The sequence below is a fragment of the Vicugna pacos genome, chromosome 6 (genome assembly GCF_048564905.1).
Source record: "Vicugna pacos chromosome 6, VicPac4, whole genome shotgun sequence".
Classification (NCBI taxonomy): Eukaryota; Metazoa; Chordata; class Mammalia; order Artiodactyla; family Camelidae; genus Vicugna; species Vicugna pacos.
In genome coordinates this window covers 32,772,218-32,798,694 of record NC_132992.1, presented here as the reverse complement: position 1 = coordinate 32,798,694, position 26,477 = coordinate 32,772,218, and the positions used below count along the sequence as shown (strand labels likewise).

Here is a 26,477-nt window from a genome sequence, read left to right as displayed (position 1 = left end):
TCCCTCCCTCCCTCCCTCCGCCCTTCTTGACTTCTTGATTAGACTTAAATCCATAAGCATTTGCCTGGTCTTTCCTTTTACTGCTGGCTGAAAAGCTGCCGGAGCAGTCAGACCACAGTTCCTGGAGGCTGCCCCCGTCTCTGTGTGGCTGCTGCTGTGGGGACCTGCTTCCACCTGGGGCCAGGGAGTGAGTGTGCCTCCTACCCTCTCCTTCAGCCCCACTCATCTTGCCTACTTTCCCTTGGCTACCCTGCCCTTCAGTGTTTGATCGCTTCCTTTCTGAGTGCTCTAGCCCTAGCACCTCCAGGCCTGGCCCGCCTTCCTCCCCGCTGTCTCCTGCTCTGCCATGCCCAGCATCAGCCACCCCGCCTCAGCGGCTTCCTTGCCTTGGCTTTGGTGCTGTCTCTCCAGCAGCAACTCCGGGGTCCGGAGTGGTCATCAGCTGCCTCCAGTCATCTCTAGGTTGGGCTGTACATTTGGATCACCAAATGTTCTCTCATTCATACTTTTTTGGGGTGATGCAACTCTGCAGAGATTTGATGGCCGGAGGCCTACAATACTAGGGGCTGGGAAAGGTATCTGGGAAAGGAAAAGCAGGGAAAGAGAAGGGCCTGTCTTCTTTCCGGGTGAGGCCCAGCTGCTTGGGCTTTGCTGGGGCTGAAGTGTTCAGCCAAGTGTTGTTACGGGATGCTCCCTGGGCTGGGGAGGGATGGTTGTGTGTTGCCAGCAAGAGATCTCTGAAGCCCTTTAGGTTTGCCAGAGTGAGGGTCCTCCGGGGAAAAAAGAGTTGTGAGGAGAACCCGCTGCTTGCAAGGTTGGTTCCCAAGGTTGCATCTCATCAATGGAGACTGCAATTGGAGGGAAAACAGACTCTGCTGGGGGAAGGCTGAAACACACAGGCTCACATCATTATGGTTACACCTGGGAACTGCCCAATTGCCCTCCTTTCTGTCTTGTGTCACAGCAGGCTCAGACAGAACCAGGATTTAGCTTTCTGTTTTGTAAACCAGGTGGGCAGCAACCAGCCTGAAGATGAGGAACAGGTGCTTTCTGGGGAACAAGTGACTTCCCTTAAAAATTCAAGCCAGGGTGGTTTTCATGGGCCGGATAGAGAAGAGGTTCATGGTGGGTGGGAGATGAGAGAGGTCTCTGAAATGGTTGGTGGGAGTGGATCACCCATCCTCGCCCCTATTGGGGAGAGTTCTCTGTAATTGCCCACCAGCTGTTTGTCTTCATCTTTCTTCCTCAGAGGGCAATGCCAGGAAGCTGGTGAAGGCTTTCTTCTCCTCCTCTGCCATGGTCAACGGCGCTAAGTATGAAGTTGCCTCCCAGCAAAGGAGGGAGGCCTCGCCTTTGGGGGATGAGGCCAGCCCCAGGCCCGAGCAGGTAAAGCTGAAGAAGGAGATCTCGCTGCTGAATGGCGTGTGCCTGATTGTGGGGAACATGATAGGCTCGGGCATCTTTGTCTCCCCCAAAGGTGTGCTCATATACAGCGCCTCCTTCGGCCTCTCCCTGGTCATCTGGGCCGTCGGGGGCCTCTTCTCCGTCTTCGGGGCTCTCTGTTACGCGGAACTGGGCACCACAATTAAGAAATCTGGTGCAAGCTACGCCTACATCCTCGAGGCCTTCGGGGGACTCCTTGCCTTCATCCGGCTCTGGACCTCCCTTCTCATCATCGAGCCCACCAGCCAGGCCGTCATTGCCATCACCTTTGCCAACTACATGGTGCAGCCCTTCTTCCCGAGCTGCTTCGCGCCCTACGCTGCCGGCCGCCTGCTGGCGGCTGCCTGTATCTGTAAGTGAGGCTGGGGCAGGAGGGGTAGGGTGGTGCTCGGGTGTGAGTCCGGAATATGAGTCCAGTCAGCCAGTAAGAAAGAGACAGAAAGGAATGCCTCTGACAAACACTTTCTTGTTGTTGTACATTAATGTATGCTGTGTGTGAAAATTCGAATGGCGTCAAAGTGTTAAAATTCTTTCCCCCAAGTTTCCCGTGGTAAATATCATTAACAGTCTCCACCCTTCCTGACTTTCTTCTTCCTTCAAGAGATGTAGTTTTTGTTCTGTGTTTTACAAAAATGGGACCCTAATACACACGTAATTCTATAGTTTGCGTTCTCCCCAGAATTGATCACTGATGTTCTTTTCTAGTTATATATCTACTTAAAAAACAAAAAGGCTTTATGTTGTTCTGTGTTACTTTTAAGGATGTATTATTTACTTAACTAATCAGCCCTCTGTTAGTGGTCACGTTTTCAGTCTTGTAAATAACAGTCAGCGAATATCCTATTGCATTTGTGTGGGTTTTTCGGTGGGCTGGTTTCTTCAAACTATGAATTCAGTCTACTTTGGCCTTTTCTCCATCTCATAAAGAAAATATGATTTAAACCTGTACATTCAGCAAAGCCACCTGGAAGGTACCGAGAGGCTGATCCTTTACGGCCCCGCCCCCCAGCTGCCTCTGTTCTGGAAAGGTGCCCTCCCAGCTTGGGAACCCTTGGGACCTTGGAGACCCCCTCCCACCTCCAGCTGCAGAAAAGCTCAGAGATCCTGTCAGTTTCAGGGGCAGCAGCAGCGGCAGCGGGCCTTTTGTACCAGGCATTTTGTACCAGGTACAATGGCCTGCTGGATCAACCCTCTCAGTCAGTTTCATGTGTGCTTTCCTTTCAGTTTCTCCACTGCCCCATTTTACTCTCAGCTTCCTCTCCAGCCCCCCAGTTTTGACTGTTGTGCAGAGAGCCGGCTGTCCTCTGTGGGCTCCTCCTGTGCCTTGTGTGCCCTGGTGTGGGTTCACACTCTTCTCTGCGTGAGGCTGTTGGCCAACGGTCAGGGAGGCACTGCCCTGTGTTGAAAGAAGAGGATTTTCTCTTGAGGTCTTTTTTTTTTTTTTCTTTCAGTGATGGCACTGGGGATTGAAACCATGACCTCGTACATGTTAAGCATGCACTCTACCTCTGAGCTCCCCTCCTTGAGGTCTTAAATACAATCTGTAATTTCCCTGGCATCATTTCTAGACGATCTGGTAGGCTGGATTACTGATGAAACTGATTTTAGGATCTTTTGGTCTTATGGTCCCTTCAAATGTGGGTGTAGAGTTACATATCTCGTGTAGAGTAAGAAGTGTTCCATCTGAGTAAAATTTCCAAGATGGCTGCATCCCTTTAAGCACCGGAATTCTATTTTAACCATCTTTGTTGAAATCTCTTTAAAACCAGTGATATATCAGCTTGCCCTCATAACATGACATTTTTTTTTGTTGTTGTTGACTCAGGGTCACCATGGCACATGTCAAATCTTGTATGACTGAGGCCCTTCCAGGCCACTGGGATGGAGATGAGTGTTTGCTTCCTCAGTGGCCTCGGAGTGCTGGCCTGACTTCAGTTCCTCAAGAAAGGTTACATTCTTTCTTCATTTTGATCTGTGTCATCTCTGACAGCTTTTGTGCCTGCCTTCGTCAGTCTTTTTAGTTTGCTGCATCTAATTTGGGAACAGAGGCACACTCATCTCTTGTACACCCAAGTGCACATACACACACTTGTGCACCGTCCTAAGAATACAAGCAAAGTGGCCACAGTTATGGTTAGTCTGCAGAGCTCCCTGGTTAATAAAAGATAGCTTTGTGCCTGGATTTGTGGCATGCATTTGAGACAACCCTGGTAGAGTAAAAAGTGTACTAGACTTGTATTTGAGGCTGGGTCGATAGCTGGGTACCATAGGTAAGCTGTAGTGACTCTACTTCTAGACTACTGTGAGGATGAGATGAGATTCAGTGAAAACCATAAATCATGACTCAAGTGTAATGTATCGGTGATTATTATGTTTTCAGTTGCTCTCTCTTGGTTGCTTATAGGACTTTGTCTATCTCTAATAATCTTCAGAGGGACATTAGAGATGGGAAGAAGGATCAGAAGGGCAACCAAGATTGTAAATAAGAATTTAGGGACACATGATTCATGAGTTTTTTCCTTCAGCTCTTGTGTAATGAGCATCCAGGTCGAGTTCTGTGTACTTATAAACAAAGACCTATGAGGACATTCTGTCCAGGTGGTACCTATGCGGTAATATTGCATTTATCTAACCGAAACCATTCAGGAGAAAACCAAGAAGTAGGGAGAGGAAGAGGCTTACAAGCAGCCAAGAAAGAGACATTCCAGGGGCAAGAGAGACGACTTTCTTCTTGGGGAGAGGAGCACTTAGGCAGATGTCACAGAGACCGTGATGTCTGGACTGAATTTTGAATAGAGACATATCTGTCTCCTCAGACACTTCTCACAGAGGGAACTACATGTGAAAAGGTGCGGGCTGCAAAACCGATCAAAGAATTCCAGGCGGTTGGTATGGCCAGAATGTGGGTAGGATAGGGGTGAGATAGTAGAGACTGGAAACAGCCCAGGGCCACCTCCAGGAGTGGTTCTGTGGTGCCTAAACAGGTTAGACTTTATCTTGAAAGCAGGCAGAAGCTATTGACTTAAAAAAAATTCTTATTTTTTATTGATGTGTAGTCAGTTTACAATGTTAGTTTCAGGTGTCTAGCAAAGTGATTCAGTTATAAATATACATGCGTATATATGTGTGTTTTTGGGGGGTTCTTTTTCATTATAAGAAGCTATTGACTTGAAGTGGAGATGTGGAATCAGATTTGTTTTGAAGAACTCCAGCCTTGTAGATAATGTTTTTGGAAAGAGTTATAGATAGAAGATAGGGAGACCAGGTCAGGGAGTTGAAACCTGAAGGGTGGTGATGGCCTGTATTGCAGGCAGTGCCTTTGGAAGGGAGATGAAGGGATGGATAAAGATATAGTTATAACTAAGGTGGAATTTTGAGGACGTGGATGTGGAGGGCATAGGAGCTCTCAGAGGTGATGCTAAGGATTCAAGGTTGGGGGTGATGGGGTCGCTGTCTGAATAGGGAAAGTGGGCTTCTGCTGGGCTGCTCACATGCCGTTTCTAGGGTCATCATGACCCAGAGTTGGTCATCATCCCATCCAACTGAGTCACACTCACACCAGAGAGAGGCTGATGGGTACATGAAGATGTCAGTCTATTAATGTACAATGTGAGCATGTGTGTATAATTTCTAATGACCAGAAGGCGTGTGTTCGCTATCAAGGCACCCTTTCCTAGTATCCTAGTCACTGGGAAACCCATCTAGTAGTCAGGGAATTGCTTGCAGATCATGGAACCAGAACAAAGGAAGAAAGTTTTGACTATTTGAGAAAAAAATTATTGAAAGTGGTGGATTCTGTAAAATATGAAGCTGAAAGGTAGAGCCCTTCCCTGCAGGGAACTCACGGTGTGGTGGAGAAGATGGGCAAACATAGTCAAGTAAACATTGCATGTGGTCCCTGCTGGGAGGGGGTGGAGGGGCTTATTCAGGAGATGATGTCTGCACTCAGCACTGAAGGATGAAAAGGAGTCAGGGGTGGGGGAAGCTTACCTCACCATCTGACACTCTGACTCATCTCAGACCTCCCGCCCTCACTCTCTCTGCTCCAGCTCCTGGCCTTCTTGTTTTTCTTCCAATTTACCTGGCATGTTCCTGCTTCAGGGGTTTTGAACTTATTGTTCCTTCTGCCAGGAAGGCTCTTTCCCCAGATGCCCTCAGAGTTTATTCCCTCATTCCATTCATGTCTTTGCACAAATACTGCCTTGCCAGAGGCCTATTCTACCCAAACCAGTCACTCTCAGTCTCCCATCCTGTTTTGTTTTTCTCTATAAAGTTCTCACCATCGGACATTAAATATATTTTTTAAAATGATTAAAACAAAATTTTTAAATGGTGGTACTGGAGATTGAATCCAGAATCTTGTGCATGTTAAGTATGCGCTCTCCCACTGAGCTATACTCTCCCCCGACATTAAATATTTACTTGATTATGTTTATCTTTCCCTCTAGAGTATAAACATCATGCGAGTAAGGACTTTGTTTTGCTCATGGCTGAGTCTCTGGCACCTAGAACAGTGGCTGGCGTCTGCTAGGTACTCAGTAAATATCTGTAGAAGAAGGGGCAGGGACACTCTAGGCACAGGGAAAGGCAATGTAAAGGCATAAAGGTGAGAAAAAGTGTGAAGGTGTGCGGTGTGCACGGGGGATTGTGGGGTGTGAGGGGTCAAGGGGTTAGAACTAAAGGCAAACCTTCCTAGAGGGTTTAGAGTTTATCCTAAAGAATTTAAGGAACCCTTGCAGGATTTGAAGCAGGGGAGCAGCGTGGCTGGGGTGGGACATAGGAGCCAGGCTGGAGGCAGAGACATGGGTTAGGAAGCTCCTGTAGCCATCTAGGCAGAAAGTGATGGAAGCCTGAACTAGGGCAGTGGCAGGTGGGGGTGGACAGGATAGATGGGAGAGCCATTTAGAAGGTATAATCGGCCAACCAGTAACTCTTACTGGGATGGCCCGTGTAAGAGAGGCGAGTGACGGGCAAAGCATCCACCAGCCTGTGAGCTCTGTGCCACAGGGGCTGAGCCTGTCTTATGGTCCACATCACACCCAGCGAGGGAACAAAGAGAAGCACTCGATAAATATTCCTTGAATGAAGAGGTAAGGTTTCTGATTTGGACCACCAATAGGTGGTGGCATCATACAGGGAGGGGGAGGATAGAATCATGTTGAATTTGAAATTTATTTGTAGGATGGTAGGTGGATGTGCCCTTTTGGAGCTCAGGAAAGAGATGGAGCTGAGACTGAGCATTCAGTACTCATGAAGCACTTGCCAGTTTCCCAGCACTGGTCATTGTCTTTATGGAGCTCTCAGGGTGTGTGTGTGTACCTGTGAGTGTGTGTGTGCACGTGCGGGAAGGGGTGGGAGAGACAACCCAACACAAAATTACAATGGATTATGATGAGCATTGTGATTTGTGAGGCACAGGGAGCCGCAGGAGGAAACCTGAACTAGCCTAGGGGTTTAGAAACTCTCCATAAGGAAGTTTAAGCTGATACGTGAATGAAGAAGAAGAATTAACCAAGAGTGAAGAGGGAAGAGGAGCATCTCGGGCAGCAATAACGAACGGACAAGAACTTGGAGACAAGAAAGAAGGGACCCTTCTTCGAGACACTGAAGGGAGTTCAGGGTGGGCTACATACTGAGATTAAGGTAGGAGATGTAGAGAGCTGGCCAGCACGGGTAGACGGAGGTCGTAGGCTAGGTTGTTCAGGGCTTTGTAAACTGTTCCAGTTGTTACTGCTGTGTCACAGATCACACAGAACTTGCTGGCTTCTAACAGTCCTTTTATTCTTTCATGGTTTCTGTGGCTCAGGAATTTGGGAAGGGCTCAGTGGGGCAGTTCTGGCTCAGGGTCTTATGTGGTTGTAGTCGGATGGTGGCAGGAGCCGGAACAGGGGACACTGGAGAAGATGGGGACTAGCTGGGCATCTCTCTCTTCACGTTGTGCCAGGGCTGTTCCACGTGGTCTCTCCGCATGGACTATGTTGAGCTTCCTCACGGAATGGCAGCCTCAGAGCTATGGGACTGAGTCTTCCAGTGGGGAGGGTATGGCTCAGTGGTAGATCACGTGCCTAGCATGCACGGGGTCCTTGGTTCAATCCCCAGTACCTCTATTTAAACAAACAAGCAAACAAACAAACCTAATTACTACCCCCCCAAAAAAATTCCAAATAAAATAAAGGGATTGTTTCAGTCCCTTAAAAAATGAGTATCCTAGCAACCAAAGGGGAAGCTGCAATGCCTTTTATAGCCTCTGAAGTCATATGGCGTCTCTCCTGCCGTGCTATATAGGTAGAAACGTTCACAAAAGACCACCCAGTTTCAAGAGAAGAGGCACAGACCCTATCTTTTGATGGGCAGGGTGTTACAGTCACATTGTATGAAAAGCACGTGGGATGGGAGATATTGTCGAGACTTCTTTGGAAGATACAGTCTGTGGCACAAGCCATATTAAGGAGTTTGGTAGTCTTCTCTGAAGGCATTGAAAAAACTCTTCAGGCTTTTAAAGTAGGGGAGTGGTGTTTGTGATTTAGATTTTAGAATTTGTGAGTTTTAGAAAGATTACTATGGCTTCAGTTTGCAGGACTGAAAGCAGGGAGACCAGTTAGGAAGCTATTGCCATGCTCCTGGTGAGAGATGATGGTGGCTTGGACCGGAGTCATGTTTTGGGGATGAGGAGACTGGTTAAGACGTGGACACTGATTAGATATGGATAGAAGTTGTTAGTGATAAGATACTCAGACTGGGCGTCTGGCTTGGGCAGCTGGGTAGATGGTGATGCCATTCATGTATAGGGGGAACACTGGAGGAGCAGTGGGTTTGCAGGAAATTGATGGGATTACTTTGTGCCTGGTGATGTCCAGTAGCTGGTTGGATATTCATATGTATCTGCAATCGTGACAGCTGGGCTGGTGACACACTTTTGGGAATCACTGGTATACAGGCAGCAGTTGAAATCACAGTAGCAGATCAGATGGTCTTAGTATAAGATGTAGCAAGGAAAGAGAAAATGGCTTAAGATAACATTCTGAAAAATACCAACACTGAGGGTTAGGTATTCTGTAGAAAAAAATGGAGAAGCAGCATTTAGAGACATATGAGGGAAATGGTGAGATGGCGAGTAGAGGAGAGCAATTTGAGGAGTCAGTGGCCAACAGTGTCCAGTCTGCTGAGAGATCAAACTCAGTAAGGACTGAGTGGAGTCAATTGGGTTTATCAACATGAAAGTCACTGGTGACTTTGGAGAGGGAAATTTCAGGACAGTGAGGGTGGAGTCAGATTGCAAAGAGAGATCTATCTGTTCATCTCACAAGATTTACTGAGTATGTACTCTCTGTCTAGTTCTGGGTTAGGCCCTGGGGATACAAGGGTGACTGTGAACCCAGTGTCTCCCCTCACATAGCTCACTGTTGATGGGAGAGACAGATCTGTAAACTGTTCAGAGGAAGGGCCGTGCACCCAAGGGAGGAGGGCTTACACTCAAAAGTAGCCTTTCTTGGAGGAGCTTGTAAGTAAGATAAAGAATGGAATGTCGCTGGAATTGGCAAGAAGGAGGTCGAAGGGAGTGCTGGCGGTCTTTCCAGTGGCGCGGTGGAGCGGACATCAGATTGCATCGTGGAGACCGGGGGCGGGGAAGGGAGTGTAGATGTGCTTCCCAGAAGGTGGACTCTGGAGGCAAGGAGGGCGGTTATCAGAGGAAGGGACCAAGGCTGAGGGAGTTTATGGGAAAGATTTAAGCCCACCGTAGGTTGGTTTGGGGTGTATTTCTGGAAACGTTGGATGAGATGCCCTTGCCCTACAATAAGGTCTCTCCATGGTCAGAATGCTTGGTGCCTGGAGTCTGCATTTCTCTCCTTTGAACAATGCAGGGAACACCCTCATCCCTTTGAGAAGCAGCGGTGCATGGTGGTTAAGAGCGCGGAATCAGGCAGGATACATTTATTAGCCTCAGCCTCCTCATCTGTAGAATGGGGCTCTGCCTCATAGAGGTATGATCTATCTTTTTGCCATGCTTTGATCCTTTTCTGTTCAAACAGTGACGATTTCGGGAGAGCCAATATGGCTTTTGCTTCTGTCAGGGTGGCTTCCCGTCCCTTGACAGGCACAATCTTCCTCTGGACCTGCTGATGAACTACAGCCCTAGATAGGCTAGGTTTGCTGATAGACCTTGAAATCATTTACCAATTATTGCTTAAGTAAGTTCTTTGTACACGTGGGTGACTTCACTCACTGATCGTTTTGTTGTCAGGGTGAGCACATGTTGCCCCCTCTGCCAGAAGTTCTGCCTCCCTGCCTGCAACCCCAGCAGTAGACGTCATACACTCAGTGCAGTAACAGTGGTCCTGGTGCCCACCTGCACCCCCTTCGCTGTCCCCAAGGGGGGTTGCCTCTCTCTATGAAAGCTGACTTTCATAGCACCTCTTCTTTTAATGGTTCATGTTCACTTTTCTGGGAAGGCTGGGGACTGGGTCTTAATCACAGAGTCTGCACAGAGTCTGGAACCCAGTGGGTACTCAGTACATGCTTGATGGATGGATGAATGGGTGAACGGGTGAATCCTGAGTTCTGAAGGAATCTTGCTGTCCTGTCCAGGATGCTGTAAATGGTTACTTTTCCCAACCAAAGGGGTGTGCAGATGGCCCCTCCGAAGGCTGATGATTCTGGGTTCTCAGAGTCCTTTGAGGACTGCTTCAGTCCAGTTCTCTGCAGCCAGAAGTCCCGTTACCCCAGGGGGAGACAGTCCCACTCCCAGGCCCACATCCTTGCGTGCAAACACGGGGCACGTGGTGTGGAAGAATGTGTGCCAGCTTTGGAGTTGCCCTTTGGCTGAGTGGCCTCAGTTTTCTCAACTGGAAGATAAAGATAATGAACCTACTCTGTCCAATTAAATTAGATGAGGTAGGTAAGAATGTCAGTGACCTAACGGAATGGTCAGGCAGAAACAGTGTCTACTGCTGCAAATTTCTTTCACAGTTACACGCATCTTATTAATTTCTAAAAACTTTACTTTCAGTATTCTGTCTTTGGATGATTAAAAGCAGTTTTAATTTTACAGTCGCTCAGAGATCATTTGGGGGTGCTGAGAGGCGAAGAGGGCACTTTTCTTTTGGTGTAATCAGGGCTCAGGGTCCAGAAGCCCAGCTCCACCCGACTGCCCTGTCTTGGGAGCCAACATGCTTTGGCCCGTTGTTAGCAGCTTTGGATGTTTCTGCTCCTGCCTTGTCTACACTCGCCCACCATTGCCCTAGTCTAGATATTTGGTCTAGATTTTTGCCTTTTGTTAATGGGACGTTTTATCTGCTATGTGTTCAGTCCACCCGTGTACCAGTCGGCCAGCAGCACACGTGTGGGCGGCCCCGTGAATAGACTGCTCTTTAGGGATCAGGCAGTCTTGGTGTCCCTGGTGCTTGACCCTCATGACTTGCGTGTAGTGGGTGTTTTAGGGAATGACTGTTAGAGGAATGAATACCCGCAGTTCCAGATTCATCTTGGCCGAGAAGGGCAGTGCATGCTCTTGGCTCTCAGGGAGGCGGTGGGCGCTCAGGGCCGCCGTGGGGCCTGGGCAGAGGGGAGGGCAGACCCCTCATCCCGCATCTGCTCGAGCTGCTTGTGGACTCCAGGGGACTTCGGCTCTCTGGGAGCTTTGGCCACTGTCCTCATGCTGCTTCTTCTGGTACCAGAATGACTGACATCATGTGCTTGGGGCTAATGAAGTGGAACAGCCAGGTGCTGGGCCCCCAACTGCCTTTTGCCCTTTGAACTTTCTACTTGGAAGTGAATAACCTCTCCTGGAGCGGTTTTCCCAAGAGCTATTTTAAGTTGTTCCACATTCACAGCAACAGATAGGCTGGGGTCAGAGCCTTGGGTTCTTTCTGGTATGGGGTCAATGTGAACTTTGCGGCAGACTCTTCACCACCAAGGAGGGAGGTGGAGCTCTGTGCTGGCCTGGTCCCCACGGCTCTTCAGGGGTTCACCCTTGATCTCTTCCTTTCTCTGTTCTCTTTCTCTCTGTCTCAGAAAAGGCTAAGGGGACAGGCTAGAGGAGGCTGGGGAAAGAGCTGGGGACAGTAGGTCCCAACCTTGGCTGAACTTTGGAATTACCTAGGATTTTTTTGTTTGTTAATTTTGTTTATTTTATTTTATTTTTAAATTAAATTTAATTTTTGGGGGAGGTAATTAAGTTTATTTATTTTTGTTTATTTAGGTATTTTTTAATGGAGGCACTTGGGGACTGATCCCAGGACCTCGTACATGCTGGTCACGGGCTCTACCACTGAGCTATACCCACCCTCCCTTAATTTTCATTTTTTTAATTGAAGTGTAGTTGATTTACAATGTTGCCTAGGGGGTTTAAAAAAATACTCATGGCTCCTTCCTCTCCCTCCCTGTTCCCCCAACCAAGTAAATCTGAACTACTGGGTAAAAGAATGGGAATTGGCTTGGAGAACAGGAACTGAGGAAGCAGAAAGTTTACTGCTGAGCAGAACTGCGGGAACCTTGGGAAGAGAGGTTCTCAGTGGTCACTGTGCTTTAGAGTCACCCAGGGGGCTTTAAAAACATGCAGATGCCTGGGCTCCGCCCCAGAGCTTGACTTCATTGTCTAGGTGGGGCCTGAGCAGTGGACTTTGTTACAGCTTGTCAAGAGAAGCCAGTGTCGAGCTGAATTAGAGGGTCTGGTCTCGTTCTGATCGCAGTCATTCTGTACTTGATCGTTTTGTTTAGTGCCCACCTAAGGTAGCGCGCCCCAGGCAGGCAGATCACCAGACTCCCCTGGGAGTTCCCGTCGTCTCAGATGTCTTGCATCAGAACTTGGGGTGGAGCCCCAAAGCTGTAGGTCCACACTCTTCTGGCCATCCTGATGCTCACTTGGGCTTGGGGTCCCGTTTCTGAGAACCTGAACTGGTCCTGGCTGAGCAAACCAGTAAGGATCCAGTTAACAAGGACTCACTGGCTTTGAGACAGGAGCCGATGGAGTGGTTTAATATGAGTGCCTCCCTGGACAAATTGCTTGCGCCCCGGCACAGAGCCACAGCGACTAAAGTGCTGACTGAGTTCCAGGAGGCAGAGTGGGAGGAATCGAATCCAGTGACCCAGGGTTTGTGCTTGATGTGTCTTCTCGCCAGATGCCCTCACCCATGATGCCTGAGTAAGCGAAATGGTTCGGTAGCCCAAAAAAGGGAAAAGCATTTGAGAACATCTGCTGTCTGAGACATAATAGCACCTAGGAAGGATGGAAGAACTAAAACGTCAAGGAAGCTAAGAAGAAAGTGATTTTTGAGTGATTTTTCAACCAGCGTTCGACAACACAAAACAGAACAAGCAGTTGAGGAAAAGAGGAAAAACTTGAAATGTCTGGCTTTAGGCAACAGATCTGTGTTTTTTGGGGGCAAGCTTAAATCCAGTGCTTCTGAGGAAACAGCCTCAGTAGAGCATCCTGGAGACATCTGGGTCCTCGCAGGCCTGCGCGTACCAGGTACGGGCTGGGCTGCTCCCCAGCAGTGTGACGCTGACTATACGTAGTAGAGCCTAATGCAGAGAAACGTGGTTTTTCTTGAGCAACGTGTGACGAAGAGCTCCCTCACACCAGTCAAGCCCACAGACTAATATCCTTCTGCTGACTGCTGGGGGCTGAATGACGCCACCAGTCTGAAGACACATGAGATGTGTCACTGGCGACTTTGAAGTTCCAGACAGCAAACAGAGTGGCAGGTGGACTCTTCATCTCTTTGTCATTCGAGGCTGTCTATGTGAGAGAGAAAATAGAACACAGAACTGAGTACTGGACTGGCAATGCTAAGATAACAGAGGGATAGACTCTGGAGAGGGAGGGAGCAGAGTTCATAGAGATTGGGAGAGGTGCATTTAAAAAGGCTTTAAACTGGAATTTTAGAGAAAAGGAGAAAAATGCAAAGATGAAAGTATAAATCTGGGTATTTTGGACTATGAGATATTCTAGAGAAAGAAGAATAAAGGTGGAAAAGTTGCTCAGTGAGGCATTTGGAGAAGATAGGATAGAAGACTCGGAGTGATGCTTTTGGACTCAGAAACATTCAGTGAGGCTAATAAACACATTTGCTTTTTAATTTTATTGCAAGGAGGAAACAAGTTCATCTGCCATTGGAATATGACAGTGAAAGAGTGTAACTTGTTCGAAAGTGATGGATTTACTCGAAGAGCTGAGATGGATGTGGTATATCAAAGAGAGATGGACTTAAATGAGACTCTGCTGTAATAATGGATGCCTGCTCCCTCCCCCTGGGCAAGGTCACATTTTGATTCTTTTGATTGCAGCAGGAAGGGAAGTTTGAGGACACCAAGACACAGAGACCTCAAAGAATTTTACCTCCCCTTTTCTTTCCCAACAAATGTGATGAACAGTACTGCTCAGTACTGCTTCCAGCTCTCTGCCTGCAGGTGGGCTGCTGCTTGCTGTTAAACAGAGGAGGTCTTTTCCTTCCTAACTATTCATATGTGGCCCACCTCTTAGAGAGGGCACCAAGGCCGTGGCCTCTGTTCATCCCATCTGCTTATCATGGCAGAATTACTACATGGTGCTGTCTGAGGGCTCTCGGATTCTACTCAGGGAATTTTCCTGAAAGTCTCCCAGAGTAAAGTGCATGGAAATAAATCCTCATCCTAAGGGAAGAAGCGTGGTGAAGAGAACAAGAGAATAAGAACCCCCCCGCCAAAAGTAGGAATGATATAATCGTTGGCATATACTGCCCACAGATCAGAAGAATAAGTATTTTACTTTCCTCACAAAAATGATAAAATTTATGAAAGGGAAATACAGTAGCAATGGAAACTTCAATTCCCTGAGCATCTTCTGCTAAAATCAATTGCATTCTGTTAGAAGCAAGACCTCTCTGCGTTTTAAAAAATGGTTTATTATGGGAAATTTCGAACGCATGCAAAAGTACAGTGAATTGTACAATGAACTCTCAGGGTTCAAGCACCAGCATGAATGATTATCAACGTTGTTTTGTCTATGCTCTAACCACCCCTTCCTCAGCCCACTGCATTATTTAAATCAAATCCAAGATGTCCTACCATTTAATCCATAAAGGCTTCAATATGAACTCTAAAGGATAAGGATTTGTTATATTAATAATTATCATCATCATTATTATTTTAGATAACCAGGGAAATGTGGAATCTTTGTGAGGAAGTCACTGTGACTTCTCAGAGTTTGTACCTCCCAGAAAAAAAAAAATGCTGGGTTTCCTCCAAAATGCACTCTAAATTTTAGGCAAGAGGATTGCAGAAAAGTTCAGGGCAAAGAATTATAATCTTACAGCCAGGGATTTAAAGACAAAAAAACTTAGGAGCTTCTTCAAAATGAAATTCTGATAAAAATAGTTGAAACTTACCTTATTTAGGAAGAACAGGAGGAGAATCATCTGAAGAAAAAACAATGTAATTGAACACATTGCTTTTTTTTTTTTAACTTTTTTTTGGTTGGTTGTTTTTTCGGGGTGAGGGTAATTAGGTTTATTTATGTATTTAGTTATTTGTAATGGAGGTACTAGGGACTGAACCCAGGACTCTGTGCATGCTGAGCACAGGCTCTACCACTGAGCTACACCCTCCCCTGCACACTGCTTTTTGATGAACTTAGATTTTTAGAAACAGCGTATACAGGAGATGATGAGAGGTAATATAACCATGACTAAATAAATATAGGAGGGGCCCGGAACTGCAAGGAAAGTGTCCTGAAGGTTAATGCCCAGCACGAACTAAGACCTGAAGAGCTGACTAAGGCCAACAGAAGGCTCTGAGAGCAACGTTCAGGGTGAAAACGGCGGGGACAAGTCTGGATGCTCTGGGGTCAGTTAGTTCAATGATAATAGATGGTGGAGAGAAAGGAGAGATGACAGACTTTTCTTCTCACTTTAACTGCAGAAGGATTGCTAACCTAAGGAAGGGCTCCCTGGGGAGGTATATAGCTCAGTGGTAGAGCACATGCTTAGCATGCATGAGGTCCTGGGTTCGATCCCCAGTACCTCCATTAAAAAAAAAAGAGTTCAGTAAAATCCCAACAGGCCAATAGATCTAGGCCAACAAGAAAACAAGACCAAGTAAGTTGAGGAGATTGCTCTCAATGTTTTTAACCATCTACTTGCAGACAAATGGAAAGGATTTACAATTAGTTGAGATGACAGAAGGACCACTAGACATCTCTAGGATCTTGGAGAACAGGGAGGGTGTAAAAAAGGAAGCTGTTGAGTGATGTATTGGTTTCCTGTTGCTGCTATAGTAAATTACCACCAATTTAGTGTCTCAGAAGAACACAAGTTTATTTTGCAGTTCTGGAGGTCGGAAAGCTGAAATGGGTCTCACTGGACTAACATCAAAGTGTCCGCAGTGCCATGTTCCTTTCCGGAGGCTCTAGGGGAGAATCCATTTTCTTGCCTTTTGCAGCTCCTAGAGGGCTGCCCACATTCCTTGGCTCCTGGCCCCCTTCCATCTTCAAAGCCAGCAGTAGCTAGTCAGTTACTAGTCAGGTCTTCCTCACATCAGATCCCTCTGACACTGACTCTTCTGCTTCTTGGGGCCACTGTTGTGCCCAGCACAGGTGATAACCTGGCTTTCCAAGAAAGAGGTAGATTCTGAGCATTCTGCATTGATAATATGAGGTTGATTCTTGCCCAAATTCTAGGCTCATCTGTTAAACCTGGTTAGCAAAGTATGAAGAGAAAGAGGGTCTCTAGTAACCTGTGTGGATTCGTTAAAAGCAAGCTAACCTCATGTTTCTGTTCAATTTTAACTTTTATTCAAGTGTAATATACAAAAAGAACAGTGCACATAAGCTTGATGAATTGCCACAAATTGAACTCATGTGTAACCAGCATCCACATCAAGAAAGCAGCCCCCTGAACCTCTCCTGGGTTCCTCCCAGTCACTCCCCCATGCCCCCCGACACACACACTGAGGGAAATCACTGCTCTGACGTCTAGTAACATAGATTAATTTAGCTTGTTTTTATGTAAATGGGCATAAAGGATCTGTACTCTCTTGTGTTTGGCTTATTCACTTAATATGTTTGTGACATTCATCCGTTTTTTTGTCTGTAGTTGTGGATGGTCCATTCTCACTGCTGCTCAGTATTCCATTGTGTTTACATAGCCATTCTACCACTGATGGGCATTTGGGTTTTTTCAAATTTTTGACTATTGTAATGCTATAGTTATGAACATTCTAGCATAAATATGTACTCATGTCACTTGAAGCATTTGGTAGCATCATTCGATTACTAGAGCATTACATGTGCATACAGATTTCAGAGAGATTCTTGACAAACTCTCATGATATTTTTGTTGACAATGTAGAAAAAGGTGGACTAGATTAAAAAAAACTAGTTGGATTCTTGGTTGACATTGTGGAATAATGACAGCAGAGAGGCAGGGCTCTGCCTATCCTAGTCAACATTTTTATCAGTGACTTCAGTGAGGACCCAGAAGGTATGCTATTAGATTTCCAGATTTCATAAAATTGAAGGCATTCGAATTAACTGATAAAGTTAAGGGGGAAAAGAAATCCGTTTCTAGCAGATGAGAATGATGCCTAAAAATTCAGAGAGGAAGATTACTACGAATAAATGTAACGTCCCATATCTGAGATTCAGAAGAATCTCTTTCAGTAGGCCCCAGAAAGGGGAGAGGGAAAAACTCATCAGTTCAGGGGGTGGAAAAGGAGTTACAGTTGACAATGAGTTCAAACCGAGACTCTGTTGCCTGCAGCAATATCTGGAGTTCCCTGTGTGGGTCTCAGTTTCCAGGGAGACACTGACAAAGTGACGTTGACTGCAGAGGAGAGAACTGGGCTGGTAGTGGGAAGCCATATTTGTCACACAAGAGGTTGAAGAAAATTGGTCTTTAGCCTGAAGAGGGAAGACTCAAGGAGGACAGGATGTTAACCTTTAATGATAAGAGGGGTCAGAATGTGGGAGTGGCTTGAGCTTGATTCTGTGTGGCTCCAGAAGACAGGGCCAGTACTACTGGCTGGAAGCTGCGAGGAAGATGTTTTCGGCTTAGTGGAAGGACGAGCTATTCATCTTTTTAAAAATGGAATGAGTGGCCTAATAAAGCGCTGAGGTTTTTTTAATAGTCCTCGAGGATTTAAAGCAGAAAATGGCTTAAATAGCAGCCTAAGTGGTGCCTTACATTGTATATATTTAAACCTAATGGTTTTGGGAGAATTGTAGGCTGAATGTTCTTTTTCAGGGACTGTTTAGTTTGGGCATCTTGCAAGCTTTGTTCTGTTCTGGATCAGTCCAGGCAGGTGCTTTCCTTGCTTTTAGTTCTAGAGCTGATGTTGGGCCTTAGTGTTGGAACTAGCCTCCTCCTCCAGGGGGCCCACCTAGGTTGGACTTGATGACCATTCAAGAGCATCTCCTTCAATGATTATAGGAGTGACTTCTTCACAGCTGCTCCTTCCTCCAAAGCAGCGGTCAAAGCTGGACTGGAGCTGCACCTTAGTCAAGGGTCCAAGGTGATTTCAGGCCATCTTCCTGTGGACTTGGCCCAGTGTTGGGTGGAGATTGAATTGCACCTAGAGGTGGGAAGGTAGGGTGTCTGTGTCCTCAAGGTTAACTTGCAGTTGCCTCCATATTATTCTAACCCCCTTGTTCTCCCCCCACCCCCGCCCAGCCTTCCCTTCCCTCCCTCTGAAGCAGGAGGTCGGGCTCCACTTTAAGAACAGTGCACTTGGCCGGGCTCTGGGGCCATTGGTCAGCTGTATCCGCTGGGGGTGGGGACAAAGAGCCCAGTCAGCACTGCTGTCTGCCATATCCGTTTCCTGCTCCCACGGCCAAGAGGCCCTGGAGGAAGCCGGGCTCTGGGGAAGGTGAGGACCAGCTCTTTTTCCATAGGATTCCCTTCTTCATTCAAACCGAGCCTCCTGTGCTTGATACAGAGAGCGGATGAGGGCAAGATGGGGGTGGGGGTGGGGTCAGTGGCCAAGAACAAAGGCTCAGGAGGGAGGAGGAGGAAACACTGGTGAGTGAAAGGAAGGATACCAAAGGATGAATTTGGAAGTAGAATAAAAAAGCAGGGATTAAAGCGTAAACAATCCATGTGTTTTCTTTTCAGAATTTGTTGCAGTACAGGATAATGAGTTGGCTTTTCCCTGCCCACATCCCTGGACAGAGCTGAGAACAGGACCTCTTGGCACATGGCTACATGAACCAGAACCAGTCCCTTAAACCTCAAGTCTCTCCCAGTGGTGCTGGCCCTGTGGTGACCCTGAGGACTAACCATGAATTTTGATTAGGGGATCCCAGTCCCATGTGAACATGGCAGCTTCGGTGGTCCCTGGTGTTTCTAATCCAAACGTGGCTTGAGTTATACTTGCAAGTCAGCAGCAGAGCCCAAGGGGAAGGGGTTGAGGTTACAGGATGGAGACTCGTCCAGGGAAAGGGACTGTCTTGACATGAGGGCTGCTGAATGGTTGGAGGCAGAAGTCCAGCAGGGAGTAAAGGAGCGGTGAGTAAAGGAGGGTCAGCAGATCTGAAAGATTTGGTCATTTTTGTGGGGTGCCTATGGAGACTCCATGCTTGTGTCTTTAATGATTAACTTAGCACTGCATTGGCCTGGAGTTATGGCTGCATTTCTGCCCAGTCCTGTGATGAGGTTTGGTTGTTCATTGTCTTGTTTATTAGGCAAGAAGGCAAGTGCTTGTTTGGGACAGGAATGCCCCCTTTCCAGAAGAGCAGAAAAGAACTTGGGCAGTGAGTAAGGGAGGGAGAGACAGAAGGTCAGGCAGCTGCTATGAGGTGCTGGTCTTCCTGCCGCTCAGGGGAAGTAGCCTCTGGGCCAGAGTGTGATGAGACCGGGACAAAACAGAACAGGGGGACTGGGGACACGGAGGGGCGCGCCACGGCCAGAACTGAGACAGGGAGTACTTAGACTGAGCCGGCCTGCAGCAGCAAGCCCAGCGCTCTCTCCCTGGGAAGGCAGGCTGACTCTGATCCTGCCTTTGGATCCCTTGAGAGAAGGGCTGTTAAGCCCTCCTTCTGGCGTTCCAGTTGCTGAGCTGGGAAGGAGGGAGCAGGGGAGCGATTCACTTTGCTGCAGCAGGGAAGGTATGGAGTATGTGCCTGCCAGCTTGTCTAGTAAGAGGTGGGTGGGGGATTGGGGAACACTGAGTTTACGTTCAGAATTGTTTCTTTCGACTTTCTTCCCACCATCTCCTCCCGGCACATCCTTGGGCTATTAGTCGACCTCAGCATGAGTAGGCTTCCCTTCCTGAATTCTTCTTCTGAGGTAGCAGATTATAACTTTTTTTGGAGGGTCATGGGTTTCTGAGATTCTGATAAAAGGTATGGGCCCCCTTCTTAGAGAAATGCTTATACTTTGGACATATGTACATAACACTTCACAAAGAATTTCAGTCCTTGTGGAAGCCCTAGGTCAAGAGCCTGGCTCTAAGGGTAATCCATGAACTTTACGGGCTCATCTGGGTAAAGGGATTGCCTCTACCCTGGCGTGGAAGGACTTGAGGAATGTGTGTGGCTCCTACTTTTGCATTGTCCAGTCAGGAAAAATGCACTGTCCCCCTCTTATAGGAACCTCGGTTCCGAGAATCTCTCCAAGCAGAAAACAAGCGGCTGAGCTGGCCGGCAGGAGCAAGAAGTCTGGCTTCCAGCCTAATCCTTGGCCACACGTCCTGACCTGCTGATCTAGACGTTGGCTAAGTCACACCAGGACTTGTCAAGGTTAACAGTAATACCACGGCATCGGAGTGCTGGGTCCTGGGGCCCATATAAGGGGATACAGGGCTGGAGAAGGGGGAGAGATCGTGACTTTTCAGAGCCAACAGCCGGAACACATCACTAATCGTGTACAGCTACCAGTTGCCTCCTGTTGCTGTGAACACTTTTGTGTGTAAACAAATCCACAGTAACTGCTGTCTCACACAAGTGCTGAGCGTGTGTGTGTCTGTGTGTGTATTGCCACATTTACATGTGCTCAGCCAGTATCTTTGACTGATAATGGTGAGGATATTCTGGGCAGAGGTTTCCAGTGAAGATCAGGTCAGAGCCCAAACACTCCTGCCCTTGGCCAAATGGTCCGTTTTGGTGACTGATGCTGGGAAAACTGCTTGGAAGTCTAAGGCCCTCCGGATGGTAGGGTCAGTCACCAATCAGTATTATTTTTCTTCCAGGTCTCTTAACCTTCATTAACTGTGCCTATGTCAAGTGGGGAACCCTGGTACAGGATATTTTCACCTATGCTAAAGTATTGGCACTGATCGCCGTCATCATCGCAGGCATTGTTAGACTTGGCCAGGGTAAGAAATAATAGTAATAGCAACTAACATTTGTTAAGCGTTTTCTATGAGCCACACTTCTCTAAGTGCCCTTTGTGTGAAATGTCATTCAATAGGTACTATCTTCCTTCCCATTTTATAGATGAGGAAACTGAGGCTGCAGAATTAAATACTTTGCCAAAGTCCCTAGCTAGTAAGTAGTGGAGCTGAGATTTGTACCCAGGCAGACTGACCCCAAAGCCTGTCCTTTAACTTCCATGTGTGCTGCCTCCTAGAAGAGGCCGATCTTGGGGAAAGGGCAGACAGCCATGCCCCGGGAGCCGGTTTTTGCAGATTGCCGAGCCCAGTGCTTGTGGCTATGATTGTGCTCCTCACGGGTGAGGGCTGGGGCAGAGATGAACTCTTTGTACCTGCTCCTCTCCAGTTTCCGGGTGTGAACCCTACCCTACAGCTACTCTGCTGACTGGGAGTATTGAGCCCTGCCCTTCCTCCAGCCCGTATCAGCTGTCTGGTGTTAGAAAGGAGGCAGGACAGAGTTGCATCACACTGGTTCTCCAGTCCTTCTGCTCTGCAGTGGTTTCTCACCCCAGAAAGCCACCCGGGTCCTTCCTGTCAAGATCCCGGTGCTGCTCCCCACGTTCCAGCCCATTACTGCAGATGTCTCTCTTCTGCACACTGGTATCCTTGCTGCCAAGGTGTTCTCAGCCACACACCTGATGTGATTGCCCATTCTTCCCATTCCTCCCCTCCTCTCCTGGAGCTGGGGTGTAGGCCACTAATCCTTCTGCCCTTCCATGTTCTCTGGGTTCCAGGAGCCTCGAGTCACTTTGAGAATTCCTTTGAGGGTTCGTCATTTTCAGTGGGCGACATTGCTCTGGCACTGTACTCGGCTCTGTTCTCCTACTCGGGCTGGGACACCCTCAACTATGTCACCGAAGAGATAAAAAATCCCGAGAGGTAGGTACCTCACCATCAACTTTCCATGGCAATGATAGCCATCGTTTATTGAGCTTCTCCGGTGTGCCAGACAGCATACCGCAACTGGTTGATTTTATCAGCCTCATTTTAACGGATCTGAGGCCTGAGGCCCAGAGAAGTGGCTTGTCTGTGATCACAGTAACAGAGCTAAGAGGTGAACTTTGTGTCTAAAAACAAAATTTTGAAAGGCCTTTTCACATTTGTTCATGCATTTCTGCATTAATTAAAGCAGGCTGTGCCATGTGCTTCTGTATGCTTTTCAAAAACTGTACTTTCCTTGATAGAACTTTGACTCACCCTTATTCACATATAGATAACTTCAGGTCAGAGGCTACCAGAAACCTTCCTTTCCCTTCTGATCCCTTCTTTGTTTCTCAAATTCATACTGATTTAGTGGTATTGGTCGTTTCAGTCATTCGGTGACATCACACCATCGTTACTTAGAATTGCCCTGCAGTCATGCAGAGTGTAAAGAACAGTGGGCAGGGAGTCAAAGCGCCCCAACCTGTCTTTATACTCATTTGTTGGATGACCTTGAGGGAATCCCCTGCCATCTTTGCTTGCTCCTTATCTGTAATTGAGGGAATTGAATTTTACCATCTCCAGAGCCTTTCCTGGGTCTAAAATTCAATGCTTCTAGGAACCAAGATTTGCCAGGGAGTGAGGTTGCTGTAAATTTTTAAGTCAAAATAATCATAATAAACTCCTTTTGGCTTTGAGAAACAGTCCTCCGGATACACATCCAGTGTGGCAATCCTGAGAGCAGGTAATAGAAGCAGGTGGGGGCCTGGGTGGTGCTTCCACCTACTGGACAGAAGCAGAATGACTCCAGCGATTTGCCTCTCCTTTCCCACCCCTCCCGGGCTCACTGAGAGAGAACATTTGTAAAGCTCTTGGCTTTATTCCACTACAGGGACGTTGAGGGGTCTTTATGTCATTCTCTTGGCCACTGGTTAAACTGAGTGAGCCCGTGGGATGGACATAGTTCCCAGGTGCCTGTTCAGTTACACATATTGTTCTTCCTACTGAGGGCCTATCTTATTCTCTGGAAATGTTAGATTTCATCTGTAATATTTGCCTCCATAATTTCTTCGTTTATATTTCTCAATCTTAAGACAAATTTTTCAATGTTGACAATCTTAGAGAAGGAATCCTGATACTGAGACTGCTAGATGTAGAAGAAAAAACCAAAAACACATGAACCCTTCCTGTGCTGTGACAGTTGTTAATCTCGTGTGTGTGTGTGTAGACCCTTCTCCAAACGTGATATTCCTTCTCCCTGAAGCTCTTTAGCTTGAGTTCAGAGCTGAGGCCACTATCCTAGGCAACTTTAAAGGCCAAATCACTGGGGAAAAGCCGTGGGAGGCCCCACCCCGGGGTTGGTGTGGCTGAGTCTAAGAACTGAAGGACAGCGGGGATGAGACTGTGGACTCCCGTCCCCATTATTCTGTTTGCTGTAGGAATCTGCCCCTCGCCATTGGCATTTCCATGCCCATTGTCACCATCATCTACATCTTGACCAACGTGGCCTATTACACCGTGCTCGACATGAGGGACATCCTGGCCAGCGATGCTGTTGCTGTGGTAAAGGACTTTCACTAGCAGAAGGGTGAGGGTGTGTTTGTGGGCTTCTGGGTATCTTGCTGCTCTTGGAAGTCCCAGAAAGCGGGCGAGTCCTTGAAAGGGTATGCTTAGGGTGCTGGGCTTGCGAGCAAGGTTCTGTTACACCCACCATGGAATAAGGGCTGGGTTGTTAGCAGGGGAACCTGAGGGCATGCTTGTCCTTGCCTTCCAGCCCTGTTAAGTCCTAACGACTCTTTTCCATTCCTTTCCCTTAGACGTTTGCAGACCAGATTTTTGGAATATTCAACTGGACGATTCCAGTGGCAGTTGCATTATCCTGCTTTGGTGGCCTCAATGCCTCCATTGTGGCTGCTTCTAGGTATGAGTGGCATCTTTTACTGGGGAGTATTGCGAAGAGCTATGGCAGGGGAGGGTAGGATTACAGGACCCGGACTCTGTCATCATGCTCCCTAAATGGTATTCACATCCCCTTTGTTCTTGTTTCCATCAGCAGCCTACAGCGCTCACAAATCTCAATACGGAGCCCCATTCCGTATTACTCAGACCCTTTTGAGGGGGCGATGGCAGAGACGGGGAGGGCCTTGTGGCACATGAAGCAGGCCACACCCAGTGTCCCACAAGCTTCTCAGCCTCTTTTATCTTACCCCAACTAGGCTTTTCTTTGTGGGCTCAAGAGAAGGCCACCTCCCTGATACCATCTGCATGATTCACGTAGAGCGGTTCACACCAGTGCCGGCTCTGCTCTTCAATGTAAGTGATCTCAAACCTGGGGCCGAAGGCCAGATTGTGAAGGGAACTAAATTAAACAGTAGACAGAACTGTTCTAGCTTCCTAGAAGCTCTAAAGGAGATTCTAATAGAAAAACTGTCGATGGAACATCCACCCGGGGCAAGGCACTGTGCTAACTGCTGCGGTGATTCTTAAGAGAAAAATCCATCTTCTCTAAAGAACGGAGACCTCTGGTCTAGGATAAGGCATAAAGTACACGGACTACATTGTCATGACTGCTGTTACAGATAGTGAGTGACGCAGTGTTTAAGGGAAGAAACGATTGTTTCCATGGGGGTAGAGGGTGAATGAGGAAAGACTTCTTGGAGAAAGTGAATTTGAAGTAGATTTGCAAGGTTAGGGCTGCAAATGGTAGAGATGGATGGGCTTTTAGGTTAAGAGAAATGGCATCGGAAAGTCCTGAGGTACAGCAGTGTGGAGTCGGGTAGGAGGAGGTAAGAGCAGGAGATGTAGTTAGAGCCATTCTGGGAGGCTCTTGGGCAAAAGCCATGTAGGGAGTTGCTCTGAGCTGGGCTGTACAGAGGGTTAGCCTGGCAAAGGTTTGAAGATGGGCAGAAAAATCAACGGAGAGGCTATTGACTTAATAGGAAAGGAGCGAGGTGTTGAAACTAAGGTGGTAAGAGGGGTGGGAACAGAAAAGGACAGTTGGGGAGACTGAGGACTTGATAGGGGGGTGGATTTGTGGGAGACAGACGGGAGTAGAGTGCCTTGCGTGACCGAGGCGGTGAGAGGAGCTGGCGTGGGCTTGTGCCTGCAGGGTCTCATGGCGCTGATCTACCTGTGCGTGGAGGACATCTTCCAGCTCATCAACTACTACAGCTTCAGCTACTGGTTCTTCGTGGGGCTCTCCATCGTGGGTCAGCTCTACCTGCGCTGGAAGGAGCCCAACAGGCCTCGTCCTCTCAAGGTAACTCCTCTCCACCCCACCTCTGCTCCATCGGATTCTTACAAGACCGTTTACTCAGTAACCTTTGCCTGGGACCTGGTGGTAGTTGTGTGTTGAGGTGAAGGGGGTAGGAAAGCTCAGTGCTCTGATCCCCACAGGAGGTGGGTTACCTTGGCTGTCCATCTGAGCTGTCTAACCTCCAGTTGTTTCGTCTGTGCCCTCAGCTCAGCCTCTTCTTCCCCATCGTCTTCTGCCTCTGCACCATCTTCCTGGTGGCCGTTCCGCTCTACAGTGATACCGTCAACTCCTTCATTGGCGTCGGCATCGCCCTCTCAGGCTTGCCCATTTACTTCCTCATCATCAGAGTGCCAGAAAACAGACGGCCGCTTTGTCTCCGCAGGATTGTGGGTAAGCCTGGGGTCCTCACGTTGGCTCAGCTCCTGTATAGCCTGAGGTGGGTTTTTTGTTTTTTTGCCTTTTTCATAAATCTAGTCTCCCAGCTCACCTCTGCCAAAGCCCTTACCTGTGGTTAAAGCTTAACTGTAGTTGTTCTCTCAGGCCTAGCCCCATTCAGTGCCACTTGAACTCAGCCTCCCACTTAAACCTCTTCTCAGTTTTAACTCAAACTTCTCTTTGTAGCATCCATCACATGGTACCTCCAGGTCCTATGTCTGTCAGTTGCTGCAGAGATGGACCTGGAAGATGGAGGAGAGATGCCCAAGGAACGAGATCCCAAGTCTAACTAAATACCACGAGGAATCTTGAGATGTGGAAAGCAGGGGCCTCTCATCTCCTACTGGCTGGAGCCAAGAAGTTGAAAAGGAACGCTCACTTCTTTGCAGGCACATGCCCAGAAGCCTCCCAGGCAGCTTCAGCAATCTTTGAACTTGCTTTCTGAGACGGAGAGTAATTTATTTGTTTTGCTACATATTGTTCCAGATTTTTTTAAAGGGTCGATAAAGCAAACTGTGATGGGGAGCATGCCAGGTGAGGGCCTAGCTGTTCAGCAGCACATGCCCACGTGCTAAGATGCTCACTCACCTCCAGTGTGCTCGCCCACTTCTCTTCCACTGCAAGAGCCAGTAATGCTCCAAATTTCTCGTCTCCTTTAAAGAGACATGAAACCGTCACAGGTGCTGGATAATAAAAGGGTTATGTTCCTAAGCTTTATGTGGCTTCATTTTATATGGTGTCTCTAGGACTGCTCCCACTAGCCTGGCAGGAAGCCTGAAAACAAACTTTCTCCCATCCAAGTACTAACCAGGCCTGACCCTGTTTAGCTTCCGAGATCAGACGAAATAAACAAACTTTCTCAAGGACAAAAAGCAGACAGGTAACCTTGGGGCAAGTGAATGTGGTTCCTCCAGATACAGTCCCCACTTACCCGGCATACCTCTGACTGCAAGGCAAATGTGGACGGGACAAAACATGTGGGGTGGGGGGTGGGGGTCTAAGCCCTTAATGCCAGGTTACAACACAGACGCTTCCTAAGAGCATGGGCTGGCAGGAGCAATCACCACCCCGCTGATTCTGT

At 47.7% G+C, this 26,477-nt stretch overlaps 1 protein-coding gene and 1 non-coding gene across 8 annotated transcripts in view; both read left to right on the top strand.

The window, feature by feature from the left end:
• Nucleotides 1-26,107, top strand: part of SLC7A7 (solute carrier family 7 member 7) — a 31,918-nt gene extending 5,811 nt beyond the window's left edge. For 6 of the 7 annotated variants that reach the window (XM_006217217.4, XM_072962794.1, XM_072962797.1 and 3 more), the window contains 9 exons: nucleotides 1,250-1,795; nucleotides 20,602-20,727; nucleotides 21,519-21,663; nucleotides 23,145-23,268; nucleotides 23,523-23,626; nucleotides 23,922-24,018; nucleotides 24,815-24,964; nucleotides 25,168-25,351; nucleotides 25,583-26,107. In XM_006217217.4, coding sequence (XP_006217279.1) covers nucleotides 1,297-1,795; nucleotides 20,602-20,727; nucleotides 21,519-21,663; nucleotides 23,145-23,268; nucleotides 23,523-23,626; nucleotides 23,922-24,018; nucleotides 24,815-24,964; nucleotides 25,168-25,351; nucleotides 25,583-25,689 — 1,536 coding nt within the window. In that variant the 5' untranslated portion in view covers nucleotides 1,250-1,296 and the 3' untranslated portion in view covers nucleotides 25,690-26,107. Of the gene's footprint in view, nucleotides 1-88; nucleotides 188-1,249; nucleotides 1,796-20,601; nucleotides 20,728-21,518; nucleotides 21,664-23,144; nucleotides 23,269-23,522; nucleotides 23,627-23,921; nucleotides 24,019-24,814; nucleotides 24,965-25,167; nucleotides 25,352-25,582 lie in introns of those variants that run through there. The other variant, XM_015250379.3, reaches the window with a different exon arrangement.
• On the top strand, nucleotides 15,372-15,445 carry TRNAA-AGC (transfer RNA alanine (anticodon AGC)). The gene has a single exon. It is a non-coding gene; the product is annotated as a tRNA-Ala (tRNA).
• Nucleotides 26,108-26,477: the final 370 nt, after the last annotated feature.